General features: G+C 47.1%; 1 protein-coding gene and 1 long non-coding RNA gene across 6 annotated transcripts in view; one reads left to right on the forward strand and one right to left on the reverse strand.

Moving 5' to 3' along the window:
* NTN1 (netrin 1) overlaps positions 1-18,324 on the forward strand; it is a 513,761-nt gene that overhangs the window by 419,686 nt on the left and 75,751 nt on the right. For both annotated transcript variants that reach the window (XM_078654679.1, XM_078654680.1), the window contains one exon: positions 11,495-11,569. In XM_078654679.1, coding sequence (XP_078510805.1) covers positions 11,495-11,569 — 75 coding nt within the window. The remainder of the gene's footprint in view (positions 1-11,494; positions 11,570-18,324) is intronic.
* Positions 1-18,324, reverse strand: part of LOC144770283 (uncharacterized) — a 335,474-nt gene that overhangs the window by 263,012 nt on the left and 54,138 nt on the right. The gene's annotated exons all lie outside the window — the stretch shown is intronic.

An 18,324-nucleotide genomic window follows, 5' to 3' on the forward strand; every position in this document is an offset into this window, starting at 1 on the left:
ATGAATCAGAACACAATGTTTGATTTAAACAAAGACGGCTGGTCCGGCAAGCAAAGGAACGCCAACAAAGCCAATAAATAGCCTTTCACAGTAGCGACAGCAAAACCCTGCTGGGCCAGAGACAGAGCAAAGAGAAGAATGTCAGATAAGCGAGCCCTTAAAGGGTCAATAGACTTCTCCCCACACCAATGAACAAATTTGGACCACCTATAGGAATAAATAGACTTGGTGGAGAGACGTCTGGCGGACAAAATAACGTCCACCACGTCAGAAGGAAGAGAAAAATAATTCAGGTTGCCCCGTTCAATCTCCAGGCATGAAGGTGTAAGCTCTGGAGGTGGGGGTCTAGAACCTGCCCCTCTGACTGCGAGAAGAGGTCTGCCCTGAGAGGGAGATGGAGCGGAGGGCATAAGGAGAGCTGGAGAAGATTTGTGTACCACACCCTTCTTGGCCAATCAGGGGCGATCAATATGACTTGGGCCCGGTCTTGACGAAACTTCCTCAGAACCCGAGGAATCAAGGGTATGGGAGGAAAAGTGTAAAGGAGTTGCGAGTCCCAACTCAACTGGAATGCGTCCCCCAAAGCTCCCCGCATCGGATACTGGAGACTGCAGAATAACGGACAGTGAGCGTTCTTGTGAGTGGCAAACAGGTCCACCCGAGGAGTTCCCCATGTCCTGAAGACGTAACAAACTACCCCCGGATGAAGCCTCCACTCGTGGTCGGTAGAGAACTGCCGACTGAGACTGTCTGCACGCACGTTCAGAACCCCGGCCAGATGATTTGCCATCAGACAAATCTGATGGTTCTGAACCCAGGACCAGAGACGCAGAGCCTCTCTGCAAAGACAATGCAACCCTACTCCTCCCTGTTTCTTGACATACCACGTGGTAGTGTTGTCCGTCAGGACTTGAATCGACTGTCCGCGAAGGGAATGAAGGAAAGCCTTGAGCGCCAAACGTATCGCCCGTAACTCCAGAAGGTTGATGTGAAACAACCTTTCCTCTGGAGACCAAAGACCCTTGATCTCCAGGTCCCCCAGATGAGCACCCCAACCTAGAGTGGATGCATCCGTTCTCACTGTGGCCACCGATGGAGGTAGATGGGAGGGCTTCCCTTGAGACAGATTGCCTTCTACACTCCACCAAGATAGATCCACCATAGATTCTCTGGAGATCCTCACAGACTCCCTGAGATCTCCGTTGTGCTGATACCACTGCCCGTGGAGGCACCACTGGAGCGACCTCATGTGCCTGCGTGCATGATTGACCAACAGAATGCAGGAAGCAAACAGACTGAGCAGGCGAAGGACCTTCAGGACTGGAATAACCGCTCCATTGTAAAACAAAGGAATCATTTCCTGAATGTCGAGAATCGTTAGAGGAGGAGGGAATGCTCGATAGACAGTAGTGTCCAGTACCGTCCCTATAAACAGGTTGCGCTGAGAGGGCACTAGGTGAGACTTGGGCACGTTTATCGAAAAACCCAATACGTACAACAGCTGCTTTGTCACTTGCAGATGATGACACACCTTCTCCAGCGATCTTGCTTTGATCAGCCAGTTGTCCAGATAGGGGAAAACCGAAATCCCCAACCTGCTGAGATGGGCTGCCACCACTGCCATCACCTTGGTAAAGACTCTAGGTGCAGTAGTAAGACCAAACGGAAGGACCGCAAACTGATAATGTTGCCACCCTACCGTGAAACGGAGATACTTCCTGTGCGAGTTCAGGATCGGGATATGAAAATACACGTCCTGCAAGTCGATCGACAACATCCAATCCTCCTGTTGCAGCGCTTGAAGAACTTGCGCAAGGGTGAGCATCTTGAACTTTTCCTGCTTCAGAAAAAGATTCAAGTTCCTGAGATCCAGGATTGGACATAACCTGCCATCCTTTTTGGGTATCAGGAAATACTGGGAGTAGGAACCCTGACCCATTTCCTGCTCCGGAACCACCTCTGTCGCACCATTCTTCAGTAATGTTAGGACTTCCTCCTGCAGGAGAAGAAGGTGGTCCTCTGAGCAAATCCCTTGGCAAGGAGGTAATTTGGAGGGAATTCCCGAAAGGGAAGAGCATACCCATTCTCCACAAGATTGAGAACCCAAAGGTCTGTAGTGACCGATTCTCAATCTTGCAGAAAATAAGTAAGCCGACCCCCTACTGGACCGACATGATCCTGAATGGCGGATCTAGGGCTGCTTTGCTGTGGTAATAGGAGGGGAGGTAGAGGAGGGGTATGAGGAGGAGGGCTGACGACCTCATGGGTGACCTTTATTCTTGCCCCTGTAGGATCTATACAAGGTATTCTGCTGCTGCTGTTGCTGCTGCTGCTGAGGTTGTTTGTAGGAGCGAAAGGGCGATCTCCCAAACCTCTATACCTAATAAACGTTGAACCCCCTAGGCTGAGACTGAAGGCCTAGAGATTTGGCGGTTGCCTTACTATCCTTAAATCTTTCCAGGGCCACATCTGCTTTCTTGCCAAAGAGACCAGAGCCATCAAAAGGTAGGTCCAAAAGCGTTGCCTGTACATCTGGGGAGAACTCTGAAGATTTAGGCCAGGCACTTCTTCTTGTAGCCACAGAAGATCCCATGACCTGGCGACAGAGTCCGCCATGTCCAAACCACTCTGAATCACCTGACGAGCAGCCGCTTGAGTGTCCTGTAAAACCTCATTAAAGATTTTCCTGTCATCTTCGGACAATTTTGGGGCAAGCTGTTTCGTTGAGTCCATAAGCATGGATACAGCGACCCAAAAGACAGGTGGCATTATTTCACTTAAGGGCCATGCTAGCCGAAGAAAACACCTTCTTAGCGGACTGGTCGAGCTTTTTTGACTCTCTGTCTGCCGGAACCTGTGGAAAGGCACCAGAAAACTTCTTTGAACCAGCTGCCTGGACTACTAAACTCTCATGAGAAGGGTGCGATGATACAAATTCAGGATCTCCTGGAGCCACCCTTTATCTCCTGGCAATTGCTTTGTTAACTGCTGGAGCCGAGAATGGTTTGCTCCAAACTTCCAATACTGGATCTGTAATTGCCTCATTAAATGGTAGCAGAGGTTCCACAACAGAAGTAGGAGAGTGGAGAACTTCCGTTGGTATATTAGATTTAAACTCAACAGAAGGAAGTTGAAGGTCCAAAAGTTCTGCTGCCTTTTTAATTACTGTATGGTAGGGGGCAACATCCTTTGATGGAGCATCCGAAACAGGAGAAAGCTCCCACTCAGGAGACTTTTCAAGGCCACTTGCCTCTTTTAATTCCATAAAACAGTCATCAGAGTCCTCAACCTCACCTTCCTCCATTTCCTCCAGATGAAATCTCTGCTCCTCCAAAACTCTCTAAGCTTCTCTCCTAGATCTTATTCTAGGCACCGACACCGGTGGAGCCGAGACCAACTTCGAAGGACCTGAAGCCGGCGTCGTACACGGATCCGTCGTCACAGCCTGCGCCAATCGAGGTCGAGCTGACGACGCCGGAGAGGATGGAAACTGTGTCGACGTCCTCGGCGTCGGGAAATGCCAAGACGGCGCTGCCGGAAGGAATGGCATGAAGGGAGCCTGGGCATAAGCCTGAGGAACCCCCAGATTAAATGCAAATGGACCCATGGGACCCGAAGGTGCTCCAGAGGGGTACATAGCTCTAAGAATACTCCATACATCGCATTTAAATAATGCAATGGATCTTGTCCCGGGCTTGGAAAAGGAGGATAGGCCCCAGGGACAGACTCCGATGCAGGCATTACCGTGTTCGGGCCAGCCAGCGCTGACAGCGGATCGATGGAAGCGCCTGCTCATCCGGCACAGGAACCTCTTCTACCGGAGCCGGAGAATGTTCCGAAGTCGGTGATGGAGCCGGCGTCGGAGATCGAACAGGAGAAACTGCAGGCGAAGCTGATTTCACTGGAGAAGCTGGATTCGAGGGAGAAGCTGGATTCGAGGGAGAAGGAGACACAAAGTCTTTACGGCATCGATGGACTGGAGAAGTCGACTTCGGCGCCGCCTCTTTATCAGAATAACGCTTCGAAGAGTGCCTCTTCTTCTTTTTATGCTTCTTGGCTCTTGAAGCATGCCCCAACGTCGATTTTGAGTCCGGCCTCGACCTTATTCTTTCTCTTTTTTCTTTCCTCATTTTTGCCAGGAAGAGCTTCGCTTCTCTTTCTTTCAACGCCTTTGTTTTCATTTTCCTGCAACAGGCACATCCCTCGACGTTGTGATCCGACGACAGACACCAAACGCAGTCTTCATGTGGATCAGTAATGGACATATGTCTTCCGCACATCCTGCAAGGCGTGAACCCGGACTTCCTCGACGACATCCTTGAACGGAAACAAGAAGAAGCACAGGAATACAGCCAGTAACACAAAGTATCAAGCAAAACTACGGAGAGTCCTAGAAAAACGGTTTGCGTCGACGGCGTGGAAAAAAGGGAAATGACGTCACCACGCCGACGAGGCTCCTCTATGGCTCCAATGACGTCAGCGGGGTCGCGAGCAGAGCCATGGTTCTACGACTACGTCCTCGTCGGCGTGGAGAGCTGCTGGCTCAGGGTATAGTCACAAGGTGAGGAATCCACTGGCAGATGTATCCATCAGAAATAACCACTACTCGAGAGTCTCAAAATAAGACCATAACGTTGGGCGCCATGTTGCAGGGATTCTGCTCACACACAGAACTGTGCACAGAAACCCAGGACCTCAGTGAATTGTGGTGGAGCAAAAAACTCACCTTAGTACCTAGGACCCCTGACCGACTAGCATCAGTGTCACATTAGCTCTTCGTCCTATAGCAAAGTAACCAATGGTTAGGCAACCCAGAACATGCGACTTAGGTTACTCTCAGGAATAGTGGGAATCAAGAGCATTCTTTCATTTGTTATTCTCATACCAGTCCATAACATGGGTAAAAAAGAGACACAGTAAACTTTAAAATGTTTATTTTAACGACGTGCTCTAAGATGCAGTATTTTTGCGAGCATAAGCAAGCATATGATTAAAAATAATACAAGCAGCATTGTTACAATTCCATAAAACACAGAAGGGGAAATCATATTATAATGATAGTGGGAACATGTCCTATAGTGCCTTGTATGCCACCCCCCCTAGCTAGGAACTATGTTTTATAAAATATAGAAGGTCTCTTAGGCTTGTGTGGGGGACCCCATACCTCTAAGAACAGCAGGAGGGAATCACATCAGGATCTGCAAAAGCTCTCGGTCTCTCTGGAAACTGAATTCTTCCAAGTGCTCTAAATCATATATGCAGTGCCATATTAAATGCACCAGAATTTCAGTTAACTGCAGCTGCATGTATGTTGTGTCTAAGCGTGAGCGGAAAAGCCCGAATAACAGCTAACATTTGTTATGATAACCTTGGAGACTTTAGCACTCACTGTGCAGACTAAGGTCGCGGTGTTAGTCTAGAGATGTCGAAGACAAGCCATTCTCATGTGAAGATATTCACGCAGTCAAATTTACAACAACAGCTACCTGCAGTGTCGTGTGCAAAAGCGGCAAAAAGGCGTTTAAACTTCTAATAAGCTTATGCTAACATAGCAATGTGAGCAAGCAGAGATCTGCCCTCACTACACCTGTACCAGGCAGAGCCAGGCATGATACAGACAGTGTATCACCTTTGAGGGGGGTACAGGTTCCCCCTGGAAAACCTGCCTTGACAGGCACCTATTCAGCCTCAGGGTACAGACCATGGGCTGAGAGACTAGTCTCAGGATATCACCCCTGAGCTAGTGGGAAGGAGAGTGCCTAATAGTCAGGGTTCTTGCCCTCCAGTCTGTGAAACCTCAGAGATCAGGGAAACCTTAGGAGAAAGTAGTGAACTCCTTGCCAGTTTACAGGCCGGAAGTGAGACCTGACCATGGCCCCTGCTGGAAGCCTGCTCCTAGCAGTGAATGGCCCAGCCAGGGCCTGGCTCTTGACACTGACAGCTGTTAGTTTCATCTGTTGGTTGTTGTCCATATGGGCAGAGTTTTCCTTGGGTTGGGGGTTAGAAATCTCAACGTAGCGGCAGAATGGACCACATTATCTTGTTGGTAATGGTGGTAAAGAACAATAGTTACTTACCTGTAATCTGTGGTTCTCCAGTATTGGTGTCTTTCATAGATTCACATGCCTGAATCACTCCCCGTCGCCGGAGTGGGAGTCCCATCATCGGACTGGGAGTCCCATGGGACTCCCACTCCGACGACGGGGAATGATTCAGGCATGTGAATCTATGAAAGACACCCCAATACTGGAGAAGCCTGCCTACTGTGATGCATCTGTGAACAAACTAAGGTTAGGAGCCTCACAGATGCGGTCCAGCCCTGGGCTCAGGAGAGTGTTGACAAAGGGATCCAACTAGGTTCCGAAGGCCATAGACCTGGCAAGTGCTTCTGCAGAAGAGGGCCATTGTCCATGTTATATCGCCTGAGCAGGAAAGCCCATTAAGTTATTGATCAGTCCACTAGTTTTTGGCTGGAGGGGAGTCATGTTGGACCTGGCCCTTTCTGCAGGGCCACCACAGATTTCTGCCTTCCATTTTGTTTAGGCGTCCCAGGGTGGGTTCAGTGTGAATGAGGGAAGTATGCTAGTTGAATATGAGTATGAAGTGTGTATAGAGAGTATGAATGATAGGGAGACTGGAGATGTGAGTTTCTGTAAAGAGGAACATAGAAGGGTTTCTAAGGGCAATTCCGTTGTTGTAGGGGTTTGTAATTGTTTATATGTTGTGATGATAATAACGTTTTGTAAATTGTTCCATTGGATGAAATAGCTCAAAAATGGGTACAAATAAACTAGATTCATCCAAACTGAAAAAGTGGTTGAGAAGGACCTGTTCCATTCTTTTTCCTTCTTGAAATTGTGAAATCAAGTGGCAGCATTGGCGTTCCACTTTGTTAATTAACTTTTAGAAAGCTGGCATTTTCTTGTACCATCCAACTGTGTCTTTATGCCAGTGTCCTGGGTCATGTGACTGTGGATGGCTCTGCTGTTGGGAATTATGTATTGCTTCCAGACAGTGAGACAAAGGAAATATAGGTTTGAGGGGAGAGGATTTCCCTGACAGGAGAGGTGGGGAAGAGCTGCTCCCTACCTTTATTACAATTCAAAGGGCCCTGCCTGAAGCACATACAAAGGACCCTGACACCAGTCCAGTCCTTGCCTTTGTCACCCTAGACAGTGTGGAATCAGGGGAAGAGAAAGAACTGACCAGAATTTTGTTTTGGGGTTTGGTCAGGGAAATACGACACACAAAGGCTAGCACCAGGTACAAAAAGAGGGCCTTGAGGACCACTCATCACAGCACTCCTAGATCTGGGGAAGATTCCGAAGCAGAACTGTCTTGCTGCCAGAAGGACTGTCCTACTGCTTGAAGGACTGCCTTGCTGTCTGAAGGAAGACTGGACTTTCTTGCCTTGGTGCCAGAATAGCTCCAAAGGTGGGTTAGCTGACCTCCTTTGTGAGTTACAGGGACACAACAAGCTTCCAGAGACCTCCATCCAAATGCCCAGCTAACTTGCACCAACTGAACCTTCCTGAGGCCTACTGCTGGCCTCCGCTAGAGTGAGTCCTAATCCCTAAGAGGTGCAAATCCTAAAGTGTGCGCTTCTCGTAACAGCAAATTAACCTCTTCATGCTACCTACGACGATCGCCAACACGAAGTTCCAGTGGACCTGCTCTTCATGCCGAAAGCCTCTTCCAACCCAAACGAAACACTTTGCCCCAGACTTAAGAAGGAAATTCTTCAGCAGAGCTAACCTAGTTCCTGTATCCTTCATGCTCTATCAGGGTTGGGCTGAACTTGAGACTTTCCCTCGGTTCAGTGCAACCAAATAACCAAAAGTTGCGCTTTCTGGTTCTTTGTGCTATTTTTACCTAAAACCTAAAACATTAATATCTCTGCTTCCGCTGAATGGAATTTTGTCGTTCTGGTACCATGGAATGAATTAATTGATTAAAATGTACTTTATTTTTATAAATTGGTTGGAGATATTTCTTGTGCGGTGTTTTCCCTTTAATATTGTTTGTGTGCTGCGTAAACACTTTACACATTACTGTTAAGCCTGACTGCTTTTGTGCCAAGCTAAGAAAGTATTAAGCACTGGTTATATTAGTGACTTTTGTGGTTACCCTGACAGCGACTGTAGTTGTTTCCCGAGTAGGGCTTCCACCCCTCTTAACTAGTAACCCAATTTCTTATACCAGCGTTTCTGGAAACACAGTATTTCCTTGAAAAACAGGCCATTTCTGGCATTCAGTACAGTTGCCATCTGTGATCTGGCTCCCTTTCTACAGCACAAGTAGTGATTGGTGAGGAGGCGTGACCGATATTGCAACGGGGTCGAGGTCAACAAACTAAAAGGAGGTTTGAATGTTCAAAGTTTTGAACATGGGAAATGGGATGGGAAAACATGGCAGACCCAGCATCTGTCGCTATCCAGTGGCACTAGCCATGTTAGTTGTCTTGTCATAAATAAATAGGGCAGCTCTAGTACAAAATCAATTAATAAATGTTGCAGCACTGGGGAACAATGACTCCTATGTCTCACCTGCTCATGTGCCTGTGGGCAAGCCACTGATGGTGCATGCCAGATGCCTGGCACTGGCTCAGCTTGAGGTTCTCCAGGACATTTGAGTCAAAAGAGAGACAAGCTGTCCATTCTATTACCTTATTCACCAAACCCCTCTCCCCCAGACTCCTACAGCAGCAGTGAAGATGCTGCCTACTGCTTATTGTTGACTGGCTGATACTGGAGACACGTCAGAGTGCTCGGAGAGGAATGCTAGGATAATGATTTTTAAACTGCATTTTAGGAGAGCACTCTATAGGATTTTGATGGTTGACCCATCTGAGTTGCTACTCCGGCTAATGAAAATAAAAACATGTAAAAAGATGGAATGGTGTGGGCATTGTGCGAAAGACAGCTTGCAGCCAAGCTCTGCACTTTACTTGTGTCATGCGAACATCAGTAACTTTGTGGAATCTACAGTAGCTTTGCTTGCATGCACCTGCCTATAAAGTGTTCAGCCTCTCTTGAAACCAGTTTCTTTCTTTAGTCAGGAGAAGCTGGTGATAGCAACCTTAAAGAGTACCTCGTCTACCCATACCTTAAGTCTCGTATTTTTCTATTAAGGCTTCATGTTTCAAGTTGACATATTGTGCAATATGTGGGGTTACTTAAACTAGAGTACTTGGGATAAATCCCGGCTTTCATGCTTGACTAAATTGTGTGCTTCTAGGCAATTACATTATTTCACGTTGTTGCTTTTTGGTTTTATCATCACATTTGAGAGCATCTTCATATAAATCCGTGCAAGGTGTGGACTGTACAAAAACCTCTCTTGTAACATGATTTAACAGACAATAGTGTTCACCGATAACATGGTTACTAGCAAAATCCCAGAGGTCAAAAAGTATGGTATGCGGTGTGAAAGAAGGCTGCATTGATACCAGCAGGGTGGGGGCACAGAGGAGGGGGTCTAACATTGGCATGGGGGAAACGAACCATGTACAAGGTATGGATAGTGAGTCAGAGTTATTTTGAGTGTTTCATTCCAAAGACCCTCCAACAAGGTGTTCAATTCACTGACGTGGGCAGACAATATGTAATATCTGCCCCTACACATGGGACAGTAGTAACATTTTAGCCATAGTACCAGGAAACTTGCCAATTAATCCTGGCTGTGCCAAAATCTGTGGCTGTAAACTATGTATTTAAAGTCTGGGCAGGTTTCACAGCACGGAGGCATTTCTTTGGTGAAAGTTGTCCATTCTAACAAGGAGCCCTGCACTGTGTTATTGGCACCCCTGCTCCACCAAACTGTTTGGTGATAGTCGAATCATTTCCATCCTCTGGGTTTAATACCTTAATTGTCTTTATGTGATAGAGGTGGACATACCACTGAAACCTTGACCAAGCTCCAGCTAGATGTCCGGCTTTGGCTTAGCTTGAGGTTCTCTTGGATTCCTAAACCAAAAACAAACCAAGCCTTCACGTGGCTGCTGTCTCTCGCCCTCAGTTTAACCGCATGCACCAAAAATTAAAAACAAAGCATTAACTTATGATATCCAACAAGAGAGAAAAGAAATACCCATTTGTTTGCTGGATAGCACAAAGAGAAACCGGAAAACCTGGGATCTTTTTTAGCATCCCCACTTGACCAAAACGTGTGATCCTAGGCAATTGTTTTATTTCATTTATCCTCCTTTTTTTTTTTTAAATAACACGAGAGCAACTTGAAAAATATGATCTCAGAATGTGCGCTGTGCAAAACCTTCTCATGTTTGGTTAAATAAACTATAACATTGTTCCATGTGTGACAGCCACCTAGCCCACCCAGACAGGGCAAATGGCAACTGACTTGCCTCTTAGTTCACTAATAGCATTGTTGTCGGGGGGGGGGGGGGGGGGGGGGGTGAGCATGAATGGTTCTAAGTTCAGGGGCGGGGGAGGTGAGCATGAATGGTTCTAAGTTCATGTTTGAAAACTATCACTTTTAATAAATGCCCTCAAGAGCATTGATATAATCTTATGTACTAAGGTGAAAAGCTTATGCATGTTAAAGAAATACACATTTTTGAATTTTAAAGAGATGTTATCATATTTTTTCATGTTTGTTGCTTGATGCTTTTTAAAAATGATGGTATTCCTAAAGACACCTTATTTGCTTCTTTTCCTTTACTTCCGTTAACTGCTCAGTCAAATGAAGAGCTGCTCATCAAGGGGGCCACATAAAAAGGTCAGGAGGGCTGCTTGCCCACCTCTTGGTAGGAGCCTGAGAATCAACAACGTGCCCAGTGGACTGAAGACAATATAGGCACCCGGGGATTCGCGTTGGGCATGTCAGGCTGTGCCATATTAGAAAACGCAATGTTCTTAGCGGGGGACCTTCTATTTGCACACTCTGTCGGAGTGGTCACCAAAAGCGACTGTGCTAATGCTTCATGGATTGCTAATTTCCTCCATGACCCTTTTGTGTGGAGCTGACCCCTGCCCGAATCCCCCTGCAATGAATGCCAAGGCCTGGGTTGGGGGCTGACAATGAGGCCTCTATCAGCTTTTCAAGACAGGCTTCCCTCCTCATTGTAAAAAAACAGAGGGTGGGGGCAAGGCACCGGCCTCTGAGAAGACTTGGGTGGCACAATGCGCGGGGGCCACTTGAGGAAAAGGCGAGGGTGGCCCACAGACAGCGACAGGATTCATGGGGTCTTTGTGGGCGGTGGGGGGAGGGCGGCTTTGTGATACAGGCTTCTTTAGAAAGGAGGCACTTTTCAGAAGGCCCAAACAGACACTAGGTCAGGGCGGGACACAATTGGGCCCGGGCAGATGGATATCACAGGCGGCACGCCGCTCAATCGGAACGAGCCTTCGGTTCAGTCCTGCGCTCGTCCCTGTAAAAAAAAAAAAGCAGAAATAAAATGTAAACAGCAAGAGAGAATGCTAATGTGTTTCTGTTCTCATTTCTCTCCTCCACTTCCCCATGACCCCCCTCGTAGACTGTGACTCGTACTGCAAGGCGTCCAAGGGCAAGCTGAAGATCAACATGAAGAAATACTGCAGGAAGGATTATGGTGAGTGCTGCTGGCCCCGCCCCCTTCGGGGCACGCGCAGAGCCACAAGGCTGGGCTACCGGGGCAATTTTAAGACGGCCAAAAACAGAGCCTTTTAAAAGCAATACCCAAAGGTGGCCACTGGTAAAGTGAACGGGAAAGTCAGAAACCTATCTCTCCCCTCTGTGCCGTTCTCTAGCTCAACCTCTCGCCCCATCGCTCGTCTGCACACACCTTGCTTTGTTCATCCACCAGTACCTACTTTACCACTACCTACCCCTGCTTCGCCACTGCGTACCTACACTCTACCATCTCTCTCTCCATTTCGTGCTCGCCCCTATGTACCTCTCTCTCTAACTTACTCTAAAGCCCTTCTGTCTACCTTAATAAACAACCACTCTGCTGTCTTGTCCTTTACCTTTCTTTACTACACCTCTGCTTCTTTATCTTATTGTATTTCATCTGTCTGTCTCTAACCCAGCAATCACTAAATCTCTGCCCTCCTCTCCATCTCACGTATCTATACCCTTCTCTTTGCCTACCTCCATCTCACCTTCTGACTCTTTCTACTACTGTACCCCTTTCTGTCTCATATCTCTCTCCTTACATCATCTCTTCTCTCTCACCTCTACCCCTTTCTATCCTTCAATACCTAGCTCTACATCTTTATCTCTCGATCAATACTCTTAACCATACCTCTGTATACCTCTCCTCCAATAATCCGCTCTTTTCCTCACTCATTTCTGACATCTCATAAACTCCCCTCTCGCTACTTACCTCTACACCACTCTACCCCCTCTATAGCTTTGCTCTCTGTATTTCACCTCTTGCAGTACCTCACTGCTCTGTTTCCAAAGCTCTCCCTGTAGCTGTCCTTCATCTGCTTCATCTTTTTCTCAACCTCGTCTCTCTTTACCTCACCTCTTGCTCTCTATCAGTACACCACCTCTCTGTGTTCACCCATCTCACCTCACCACTTTCTAACTCACATCTCTCAAACTCATTTCTCTCTGTAACTCACATCTCTATCACTACCTTATCACTCTTTACCCTCCCTTTCTCACTTTTTTCTCTGCCTCTCACTACCTATCCTCTCAAATTACCTCTCAATAAATTCCCTTCATTCATGTCCTCGCTTCTTCACCTCCCTTGTTTCTACTTGTTTCCTCCAACTCACTAACTACATTATTATTTTCTTGATACCTGTTTCTCTGCACCTACCTGTCATTATCTACCCCACTCATCTCTCTATTTCAACTCGGTTTTCTATCACACTCTCTCTCTAAATCTGCCTCCCCTCTATCTCTACCTCACCATTCTCTCTACCTCTCTTTACCTGATCTGTCTTCCCATAACCAACTTGTAATTGTACCATCTTGCACTACCTCATCACTCCTGTCTACTTTGCATCTCTCTCCATTTTTCGCACTACCTCAAATATCTACCGGTCTGCATCTACCTCTCTCCTATTTCTATCTTTCTTCTCCCTCTAGTTCACCTCTTTGTCCTACCTTGCCCCTTTCCTTTTTGTCCTCCACATCAGAGCCAGAGGTCACTGTCTAGCCTTAAAAGTGTACACATAAAAAGAGGAGAGACAAGGCACAGGACGAGAACATGCTCAGTGCAGTGCTTTGATATTCCAAGCTGCAGCAAAAATGCCAATTGTGGAAGAGGATGTATTTGTTATTAGGGATGTATGGCAATGAAACCTACAATTTCAAGTATCATATGCGTATGTCTCATTTTAATAGTATCCGCCAATCTACTAGACATCCACCAAGCCACTCTTATGATGTAATTTCTACAGTTGAAGGAACAGGTTGGTTAGACACTGAATTCAACATAAAATGTTGCAAGACAAAAAAAAGTCAGATCCAAAAGCATACAATAGCTTTATCAGTAGTTACTCGAGTTTTCTTATTGGTAATATTTGGCTGGAGGATGCTTGGGCAGCTTGAATTTTCAGCTGTGTTTGTGTCCCCCATTTCCGAAAGTTTAGTATATAAATCAATACTGTTTTATATCACGAGGGCCTGAATTTATTGAAAATGGTCTGTAAATTAAAAGTTGTTTCAATTAGGGGGTCTCACAGTCTGTCTCTAAGGTGGCACCTGTCAAAAGTGCTGGGCTGAGAGAGGAATTTCTCCCAATCATTCGGATACAAACCAGTCTGACGTGGGTGTGAATCCGGCTCCAACCCATGATGAACTTAAGTGTGTCCGGGAAATATTCCATCTCTGACAGCAAGAAGATCATGAAACTATTCCTTGTAATTTAATGAGCATGTCACTACACCTTGGTTCAGTTTTCTGCGGCGCTATCTGACCATGGGGTGGTTTTGAACGTCTGACGTGTTTGTCGCATACAAAACTGGAGTAGCATGTTATATGACACTGAAATTCATTAAGGTCAGACCAAAAATGATACAAAAGATGTTGCATGCATTTAGTGGTTGTAAATGCATGACATTATTATTTTTATTTATTTTTATTTATTTTGAAAGTTTTATATAGCGCGAACAAGATCTTCGCAGATATCAGAGCGCTTTACAGAGGAGGGGAGCATGTATACGCAGATACATCAATCATGTTAACAGTACATTGAAGTGATGTCATAAAACAGTCAAGTAAGTCAATTTCAAAGTCAAAAATAAAAGTACAAGGGTTCGAACAGGTAGTACAGATGAGTATCGAGTCTTTGTAGTTTTTCCTCAGTAGTCGTTCAAGTGTATTTAGCCATGAGGATCGCTTTCACTTCTCTCTTGAAAAGTATGGTAGAGGGGATGAGCCTTGTTTCAGGGGGGAGCGAGTTCCAAATCCTGGGAGCCATTCCTGAGAAAGAGCGTTTAAAGGTTTTTTCCTTGCGGAATCTTTTAGGTTTTAGTAAAAGGTTGTTTGTGCCTCTAGTGTTTCTGGAGCCTCCAGAAATCGTCAGCTTCTGAGCGAGGTATCTAGGTGAGCTCAGGTGGACAGCCTTGTGGGTCAAACAAGCTATTTTCAGGTGTATTCTGGCTTCAAACGGCAGCCAGTTCAATGATTTGAAGTCTGGGGAAATGTGTGAGTGTTTTTTTGATCCAGTGATAAGTCTCGCTGCGGCGTTTAGAGCGGCTCTTATGGGTGCCGTAGTAGCTAGGGGGAGACCGCAGAGGGCGGTGCTGCCGTATTCTATTCGAGGTATGACTAGTGATTGTACCGCCGTCTGGAAGTCTTTGGCTGGAAGGAAAGGTTTAAGTTTCCTAAGGGTGTTGATTTGGTAGTTTGCTCCCTTAGTTGCTTTGTTGATGTGTTCCTGCATGCTGAGATTGGTGTCAAGTGTAATGCCCAGAGATTTCGCTGAATCCACGATGGTGGGTTGGACATTGAGCGCCGTTAGTTCTTTAAGCCACATTTGTGCAGTAGTGATCTTCGCTGGAGGTGAGATCAGAAGGAACTCTGTTTTTAGGGCATTGAGTTTGAGATGATTAGCGGCCAACCAAGATTGGGTGCTTCTGATCGTTGAGTTCAAGAGCGTGATGTCTTTGGGTGATTGTAGTTTGAGATAAAGTTGGGTGTCATCAGCATACATGTGGAAGTGTACATTGGATTCTTGCAGCAAGGTGGTGAGAGGTTCCATAACTAGGTTGAACAAAGTTGGGGATAGGGAGGATCCTTGTGGTACGCCTAGCGATACGGGTCTTGGTGCGGACATCAGGTTGTTGCTCTTGAATTTCTGCGACCTGTTTTGCAAAAAGGAAGTGAACCATTTGAGCACAGTTCCAGATAGGCCCATTCTTGTGTTTAATAGTTCGAGTAAGCTCTCATGTTTGACGGTGTCAAATGCGGAGGAGAGATCAAGGAGGATGAGGAGGCAGGTATCGTTATGATCTAGGATTTGGAGGGCGTCGTCGATTATGTGAATCATGGCAGTTTCCGTACTGTGATTAGCTCGGAAGCCTGATTGATGAGAGTTGAGGAGATCAAATTGAGTAATGTGTTTAGTCAATTGTATTTGTGCGCATTTTTCCAGCAGTTTGGCCAGAGTCGGAATGTTGGTAATGGGACGGTAGTTGTTTAGGTCAGAGGGGTCGGCTGTAGGTTTCTTTAGCAGGGGTGTTACTTGTCCGACTTTGAGGGAGTCGGGAATGATCCCTTGTTGAAGTGAGCTGTTGATAATTTTGGTCCAGAGTGGAAGGAGCGACGGGGTAAGGACTTTGACAGCGTTAGCAGGAAGGGGGTCCGTGAGGTGATTGGATGGTTTCAGAGTGCTGAGCAGTTTGCCAATTTCTTCTTCTGTGTAGGTGACAAAGGTTGACCAGGTTGCATTGTTTTTTGGTTTAGTGGGTGTTATGCGGTGGGGTTTGGGATAGCTGCTTGCGTCCATGAGGAGATCATTCTTTATGTTGTCAGTTTTTTGGTTAAAGAAAGAGGCGAAGTCTTCGCAGGAGGGAGCTTCGCATATAGTGTTGAGAGGTTGGGGTTGTTCTTTTGTTTGTGTTCGGATAAGCTCAAACAGCTTTCTCGGACGATTTTTGGCTTGGTCGAGCTGACGGCTGAAGAAGACTGATTTTGATCGTTTTATTTTTCTGAAGTAGGCATTTCTCTTTTTCTTCAGGTTTTTTAAGTTCAGTGCAGAGGGAGCTGATCTCCAGGAGCGCTCTGCCAATCGCATGGCGCGTCTATCGTCATTGAGACTCCCGTCGTACCAGGGATTAGAGGTTTTTGTGGTGGCTTTTTTTAGTTGCAAGGGTGCAACTTCATTAATTATTGCGGTCATATTGTTAAGATAGTGATCAGTCAAGGATTGGACGTCCTTAACGCCAGCCGGAGGAAGTAGTAGGTTGCAGCTGTTGGGGGTCAGAGAGTTTGAGTTTAGCTTTTTCATGTCTCTTTTCCAGACTTTGGGCCTGGCGGATTGAATAGGGTTAAATTTTACTTTTTCATTGATGAAGAACGTGATAATATGATGGTCCGACCAGTCACAGGGTTGGATAGATTCGAGTTGGATAGAGGCCTCTTTGGAGATGATAAGGTCGAGGGTAGAGCCTTTCTTGTGTGTTGGGCTGTTGCAAATTTGTGTAAGGTCAAGGGCGTTAAGGAAATTCTTCAGACCTTTTACCACCGCATCATTATGATCGTTCCAGTGGAGGTTGAAGTCCCCAAGGTATATTTGTGTGAGTTGCCGTCCTGAGTTGGTTGAGATCATGTCCATGATTTGTTGGGAGAAGGTGAGGTTGTCACCGGGTGGGTGGTAGACGCCGTGAAGAGTGCAGATCGGTTTGCCCTCACTGATAATATCTAGGCTGATGTATTCACAGGACGTTGGGGAGGGTAGGGGAGGGGAAGGTACTTTCAGGACAGAGAGGTTGCTCCTGTATATACATGCGATTCCGCCACCTTTTTTATTGCCAGACCTGTCAAGTCTAGTGATGTGGTAGTTGGGGGGAACCAGAATGTCCATTATAGGTGTAGAAGATTCTGTTAGCCATGTTTCAGTCAGGATCATTAAGTCAAGATCCAATTTTAGGATGAGATCAGCGATAGCGGCGGAGTGTCTAGCGGCTGATCTGCAATTTAGGAGAGTGCATTTGAGACGGGGTGTGTCGAGGGTGGAAGGGTGTTCTAGAGCGAGGGGGACTTTACTCAGGTTACTGTGTATGGCGACTCTGTTGTTCAGTGTGGGGGGTCTAAGGGGATTGGAGTGAATCGTAGGTATGGCAGTGAGAGTGTCGGGTGTGTTGCTAAGGGGAGCTGAGTCATAGGAGCGGAGGAGGATGATTGTGTCTAGGTCCGAGAGAGGGTTGCAGGAGCGATGGGGGCGGTTTTCACGATTGAGAACAGGGATTGAGGTCCAGTGCGGTGGGGGTCGAGTGCGAGAGTTCGTCGCCCGGGTGGGGGACCAGTTGGGAGGGGAGGTGATGGTGGAGGCGCGTGAGTGGTGTCTGGGGTGTGTGCTGAGCCGTTGTTTGATGATGTGAATGTCTTGTTTGATCTGGTGGAGGGTGTTGGGTGAGGGGTGACTGGAGTGTGATAGACAGAGTAGTTGTTGTTTGATGATGTACATGTCTTCTTTGAGTTGGAGGAGTGAGGCCGTAATGTGGTCCGCAGTGGGACATGTGTTGGAGGTGGGGATGGGAGGGTCAGGCGTGGATGACATAGGGGAGAGGTTGTTGGTGCGGGGGAGAGTATTGGTGGTGGGCGTAGAGTGCAGGGTGGAGGATGGGCGTTTATCTGTGGTGGCGGGGGTGGATGTTGGGTAATGGGGGGTGAGCCTGGGGGGGAAGTGGGATTGTAGATGGGGTCGAGTTGAGTTGATGGAGGTGGCGTGTTCTGTGTGATTAGTTAGTGGGAGGAAGTGGGGGCTGAGAATGGGTGGGGGTAATGGGTGGGGTTTGCCTTTGTGTGTGTCGGTCTGCTGTTGATCTAGAATAGGCCGGTTGCGGGAGGGAGCTGTGGCATCAGGGGTGTGAGGGACGTGGGTGTCGGTCTGCTGTTGATCTAGAATAGGCCGGTTGCGGGAGGGAGCTGTGGCATCAGGGGTGTGAGGGACGGGGGTGATAGGAACGGGGATGAGGGCTGGTGTGTAGGTGGAAGGGGAGGGGTGGTTGTTGTAAGAGGGAGAGAGATCTATGTCTGTGCTTGAGGGATGTGGGGTAGCTATGGTAGGTGGGAGAATGACTAAGGTGCCGGGAGTAAAGGGGTGGTGCATGTCTTTTTGGGTGGGGGCTGTGGTATCAGGGGTGGTGAAGGGGATGAGGGCTGGTGTGTGGGGGGAAGGGGTGAGGTGGATGGTGCAAGAGG

The sequence above is a fragment of the Lissotriton helveticus genome, chromosome 7 (genome assembly GCF_964261635.1).
Source record: "Lissotriton helveticus chromosome 7, aLisHel1.1, whole genome shotgun sequence".
NCBI lineage: Eukaryota > Metazoa > Chordata > Amphibia > Caudata > Salamandridae > Lissotriton > Lissotriton helveticus.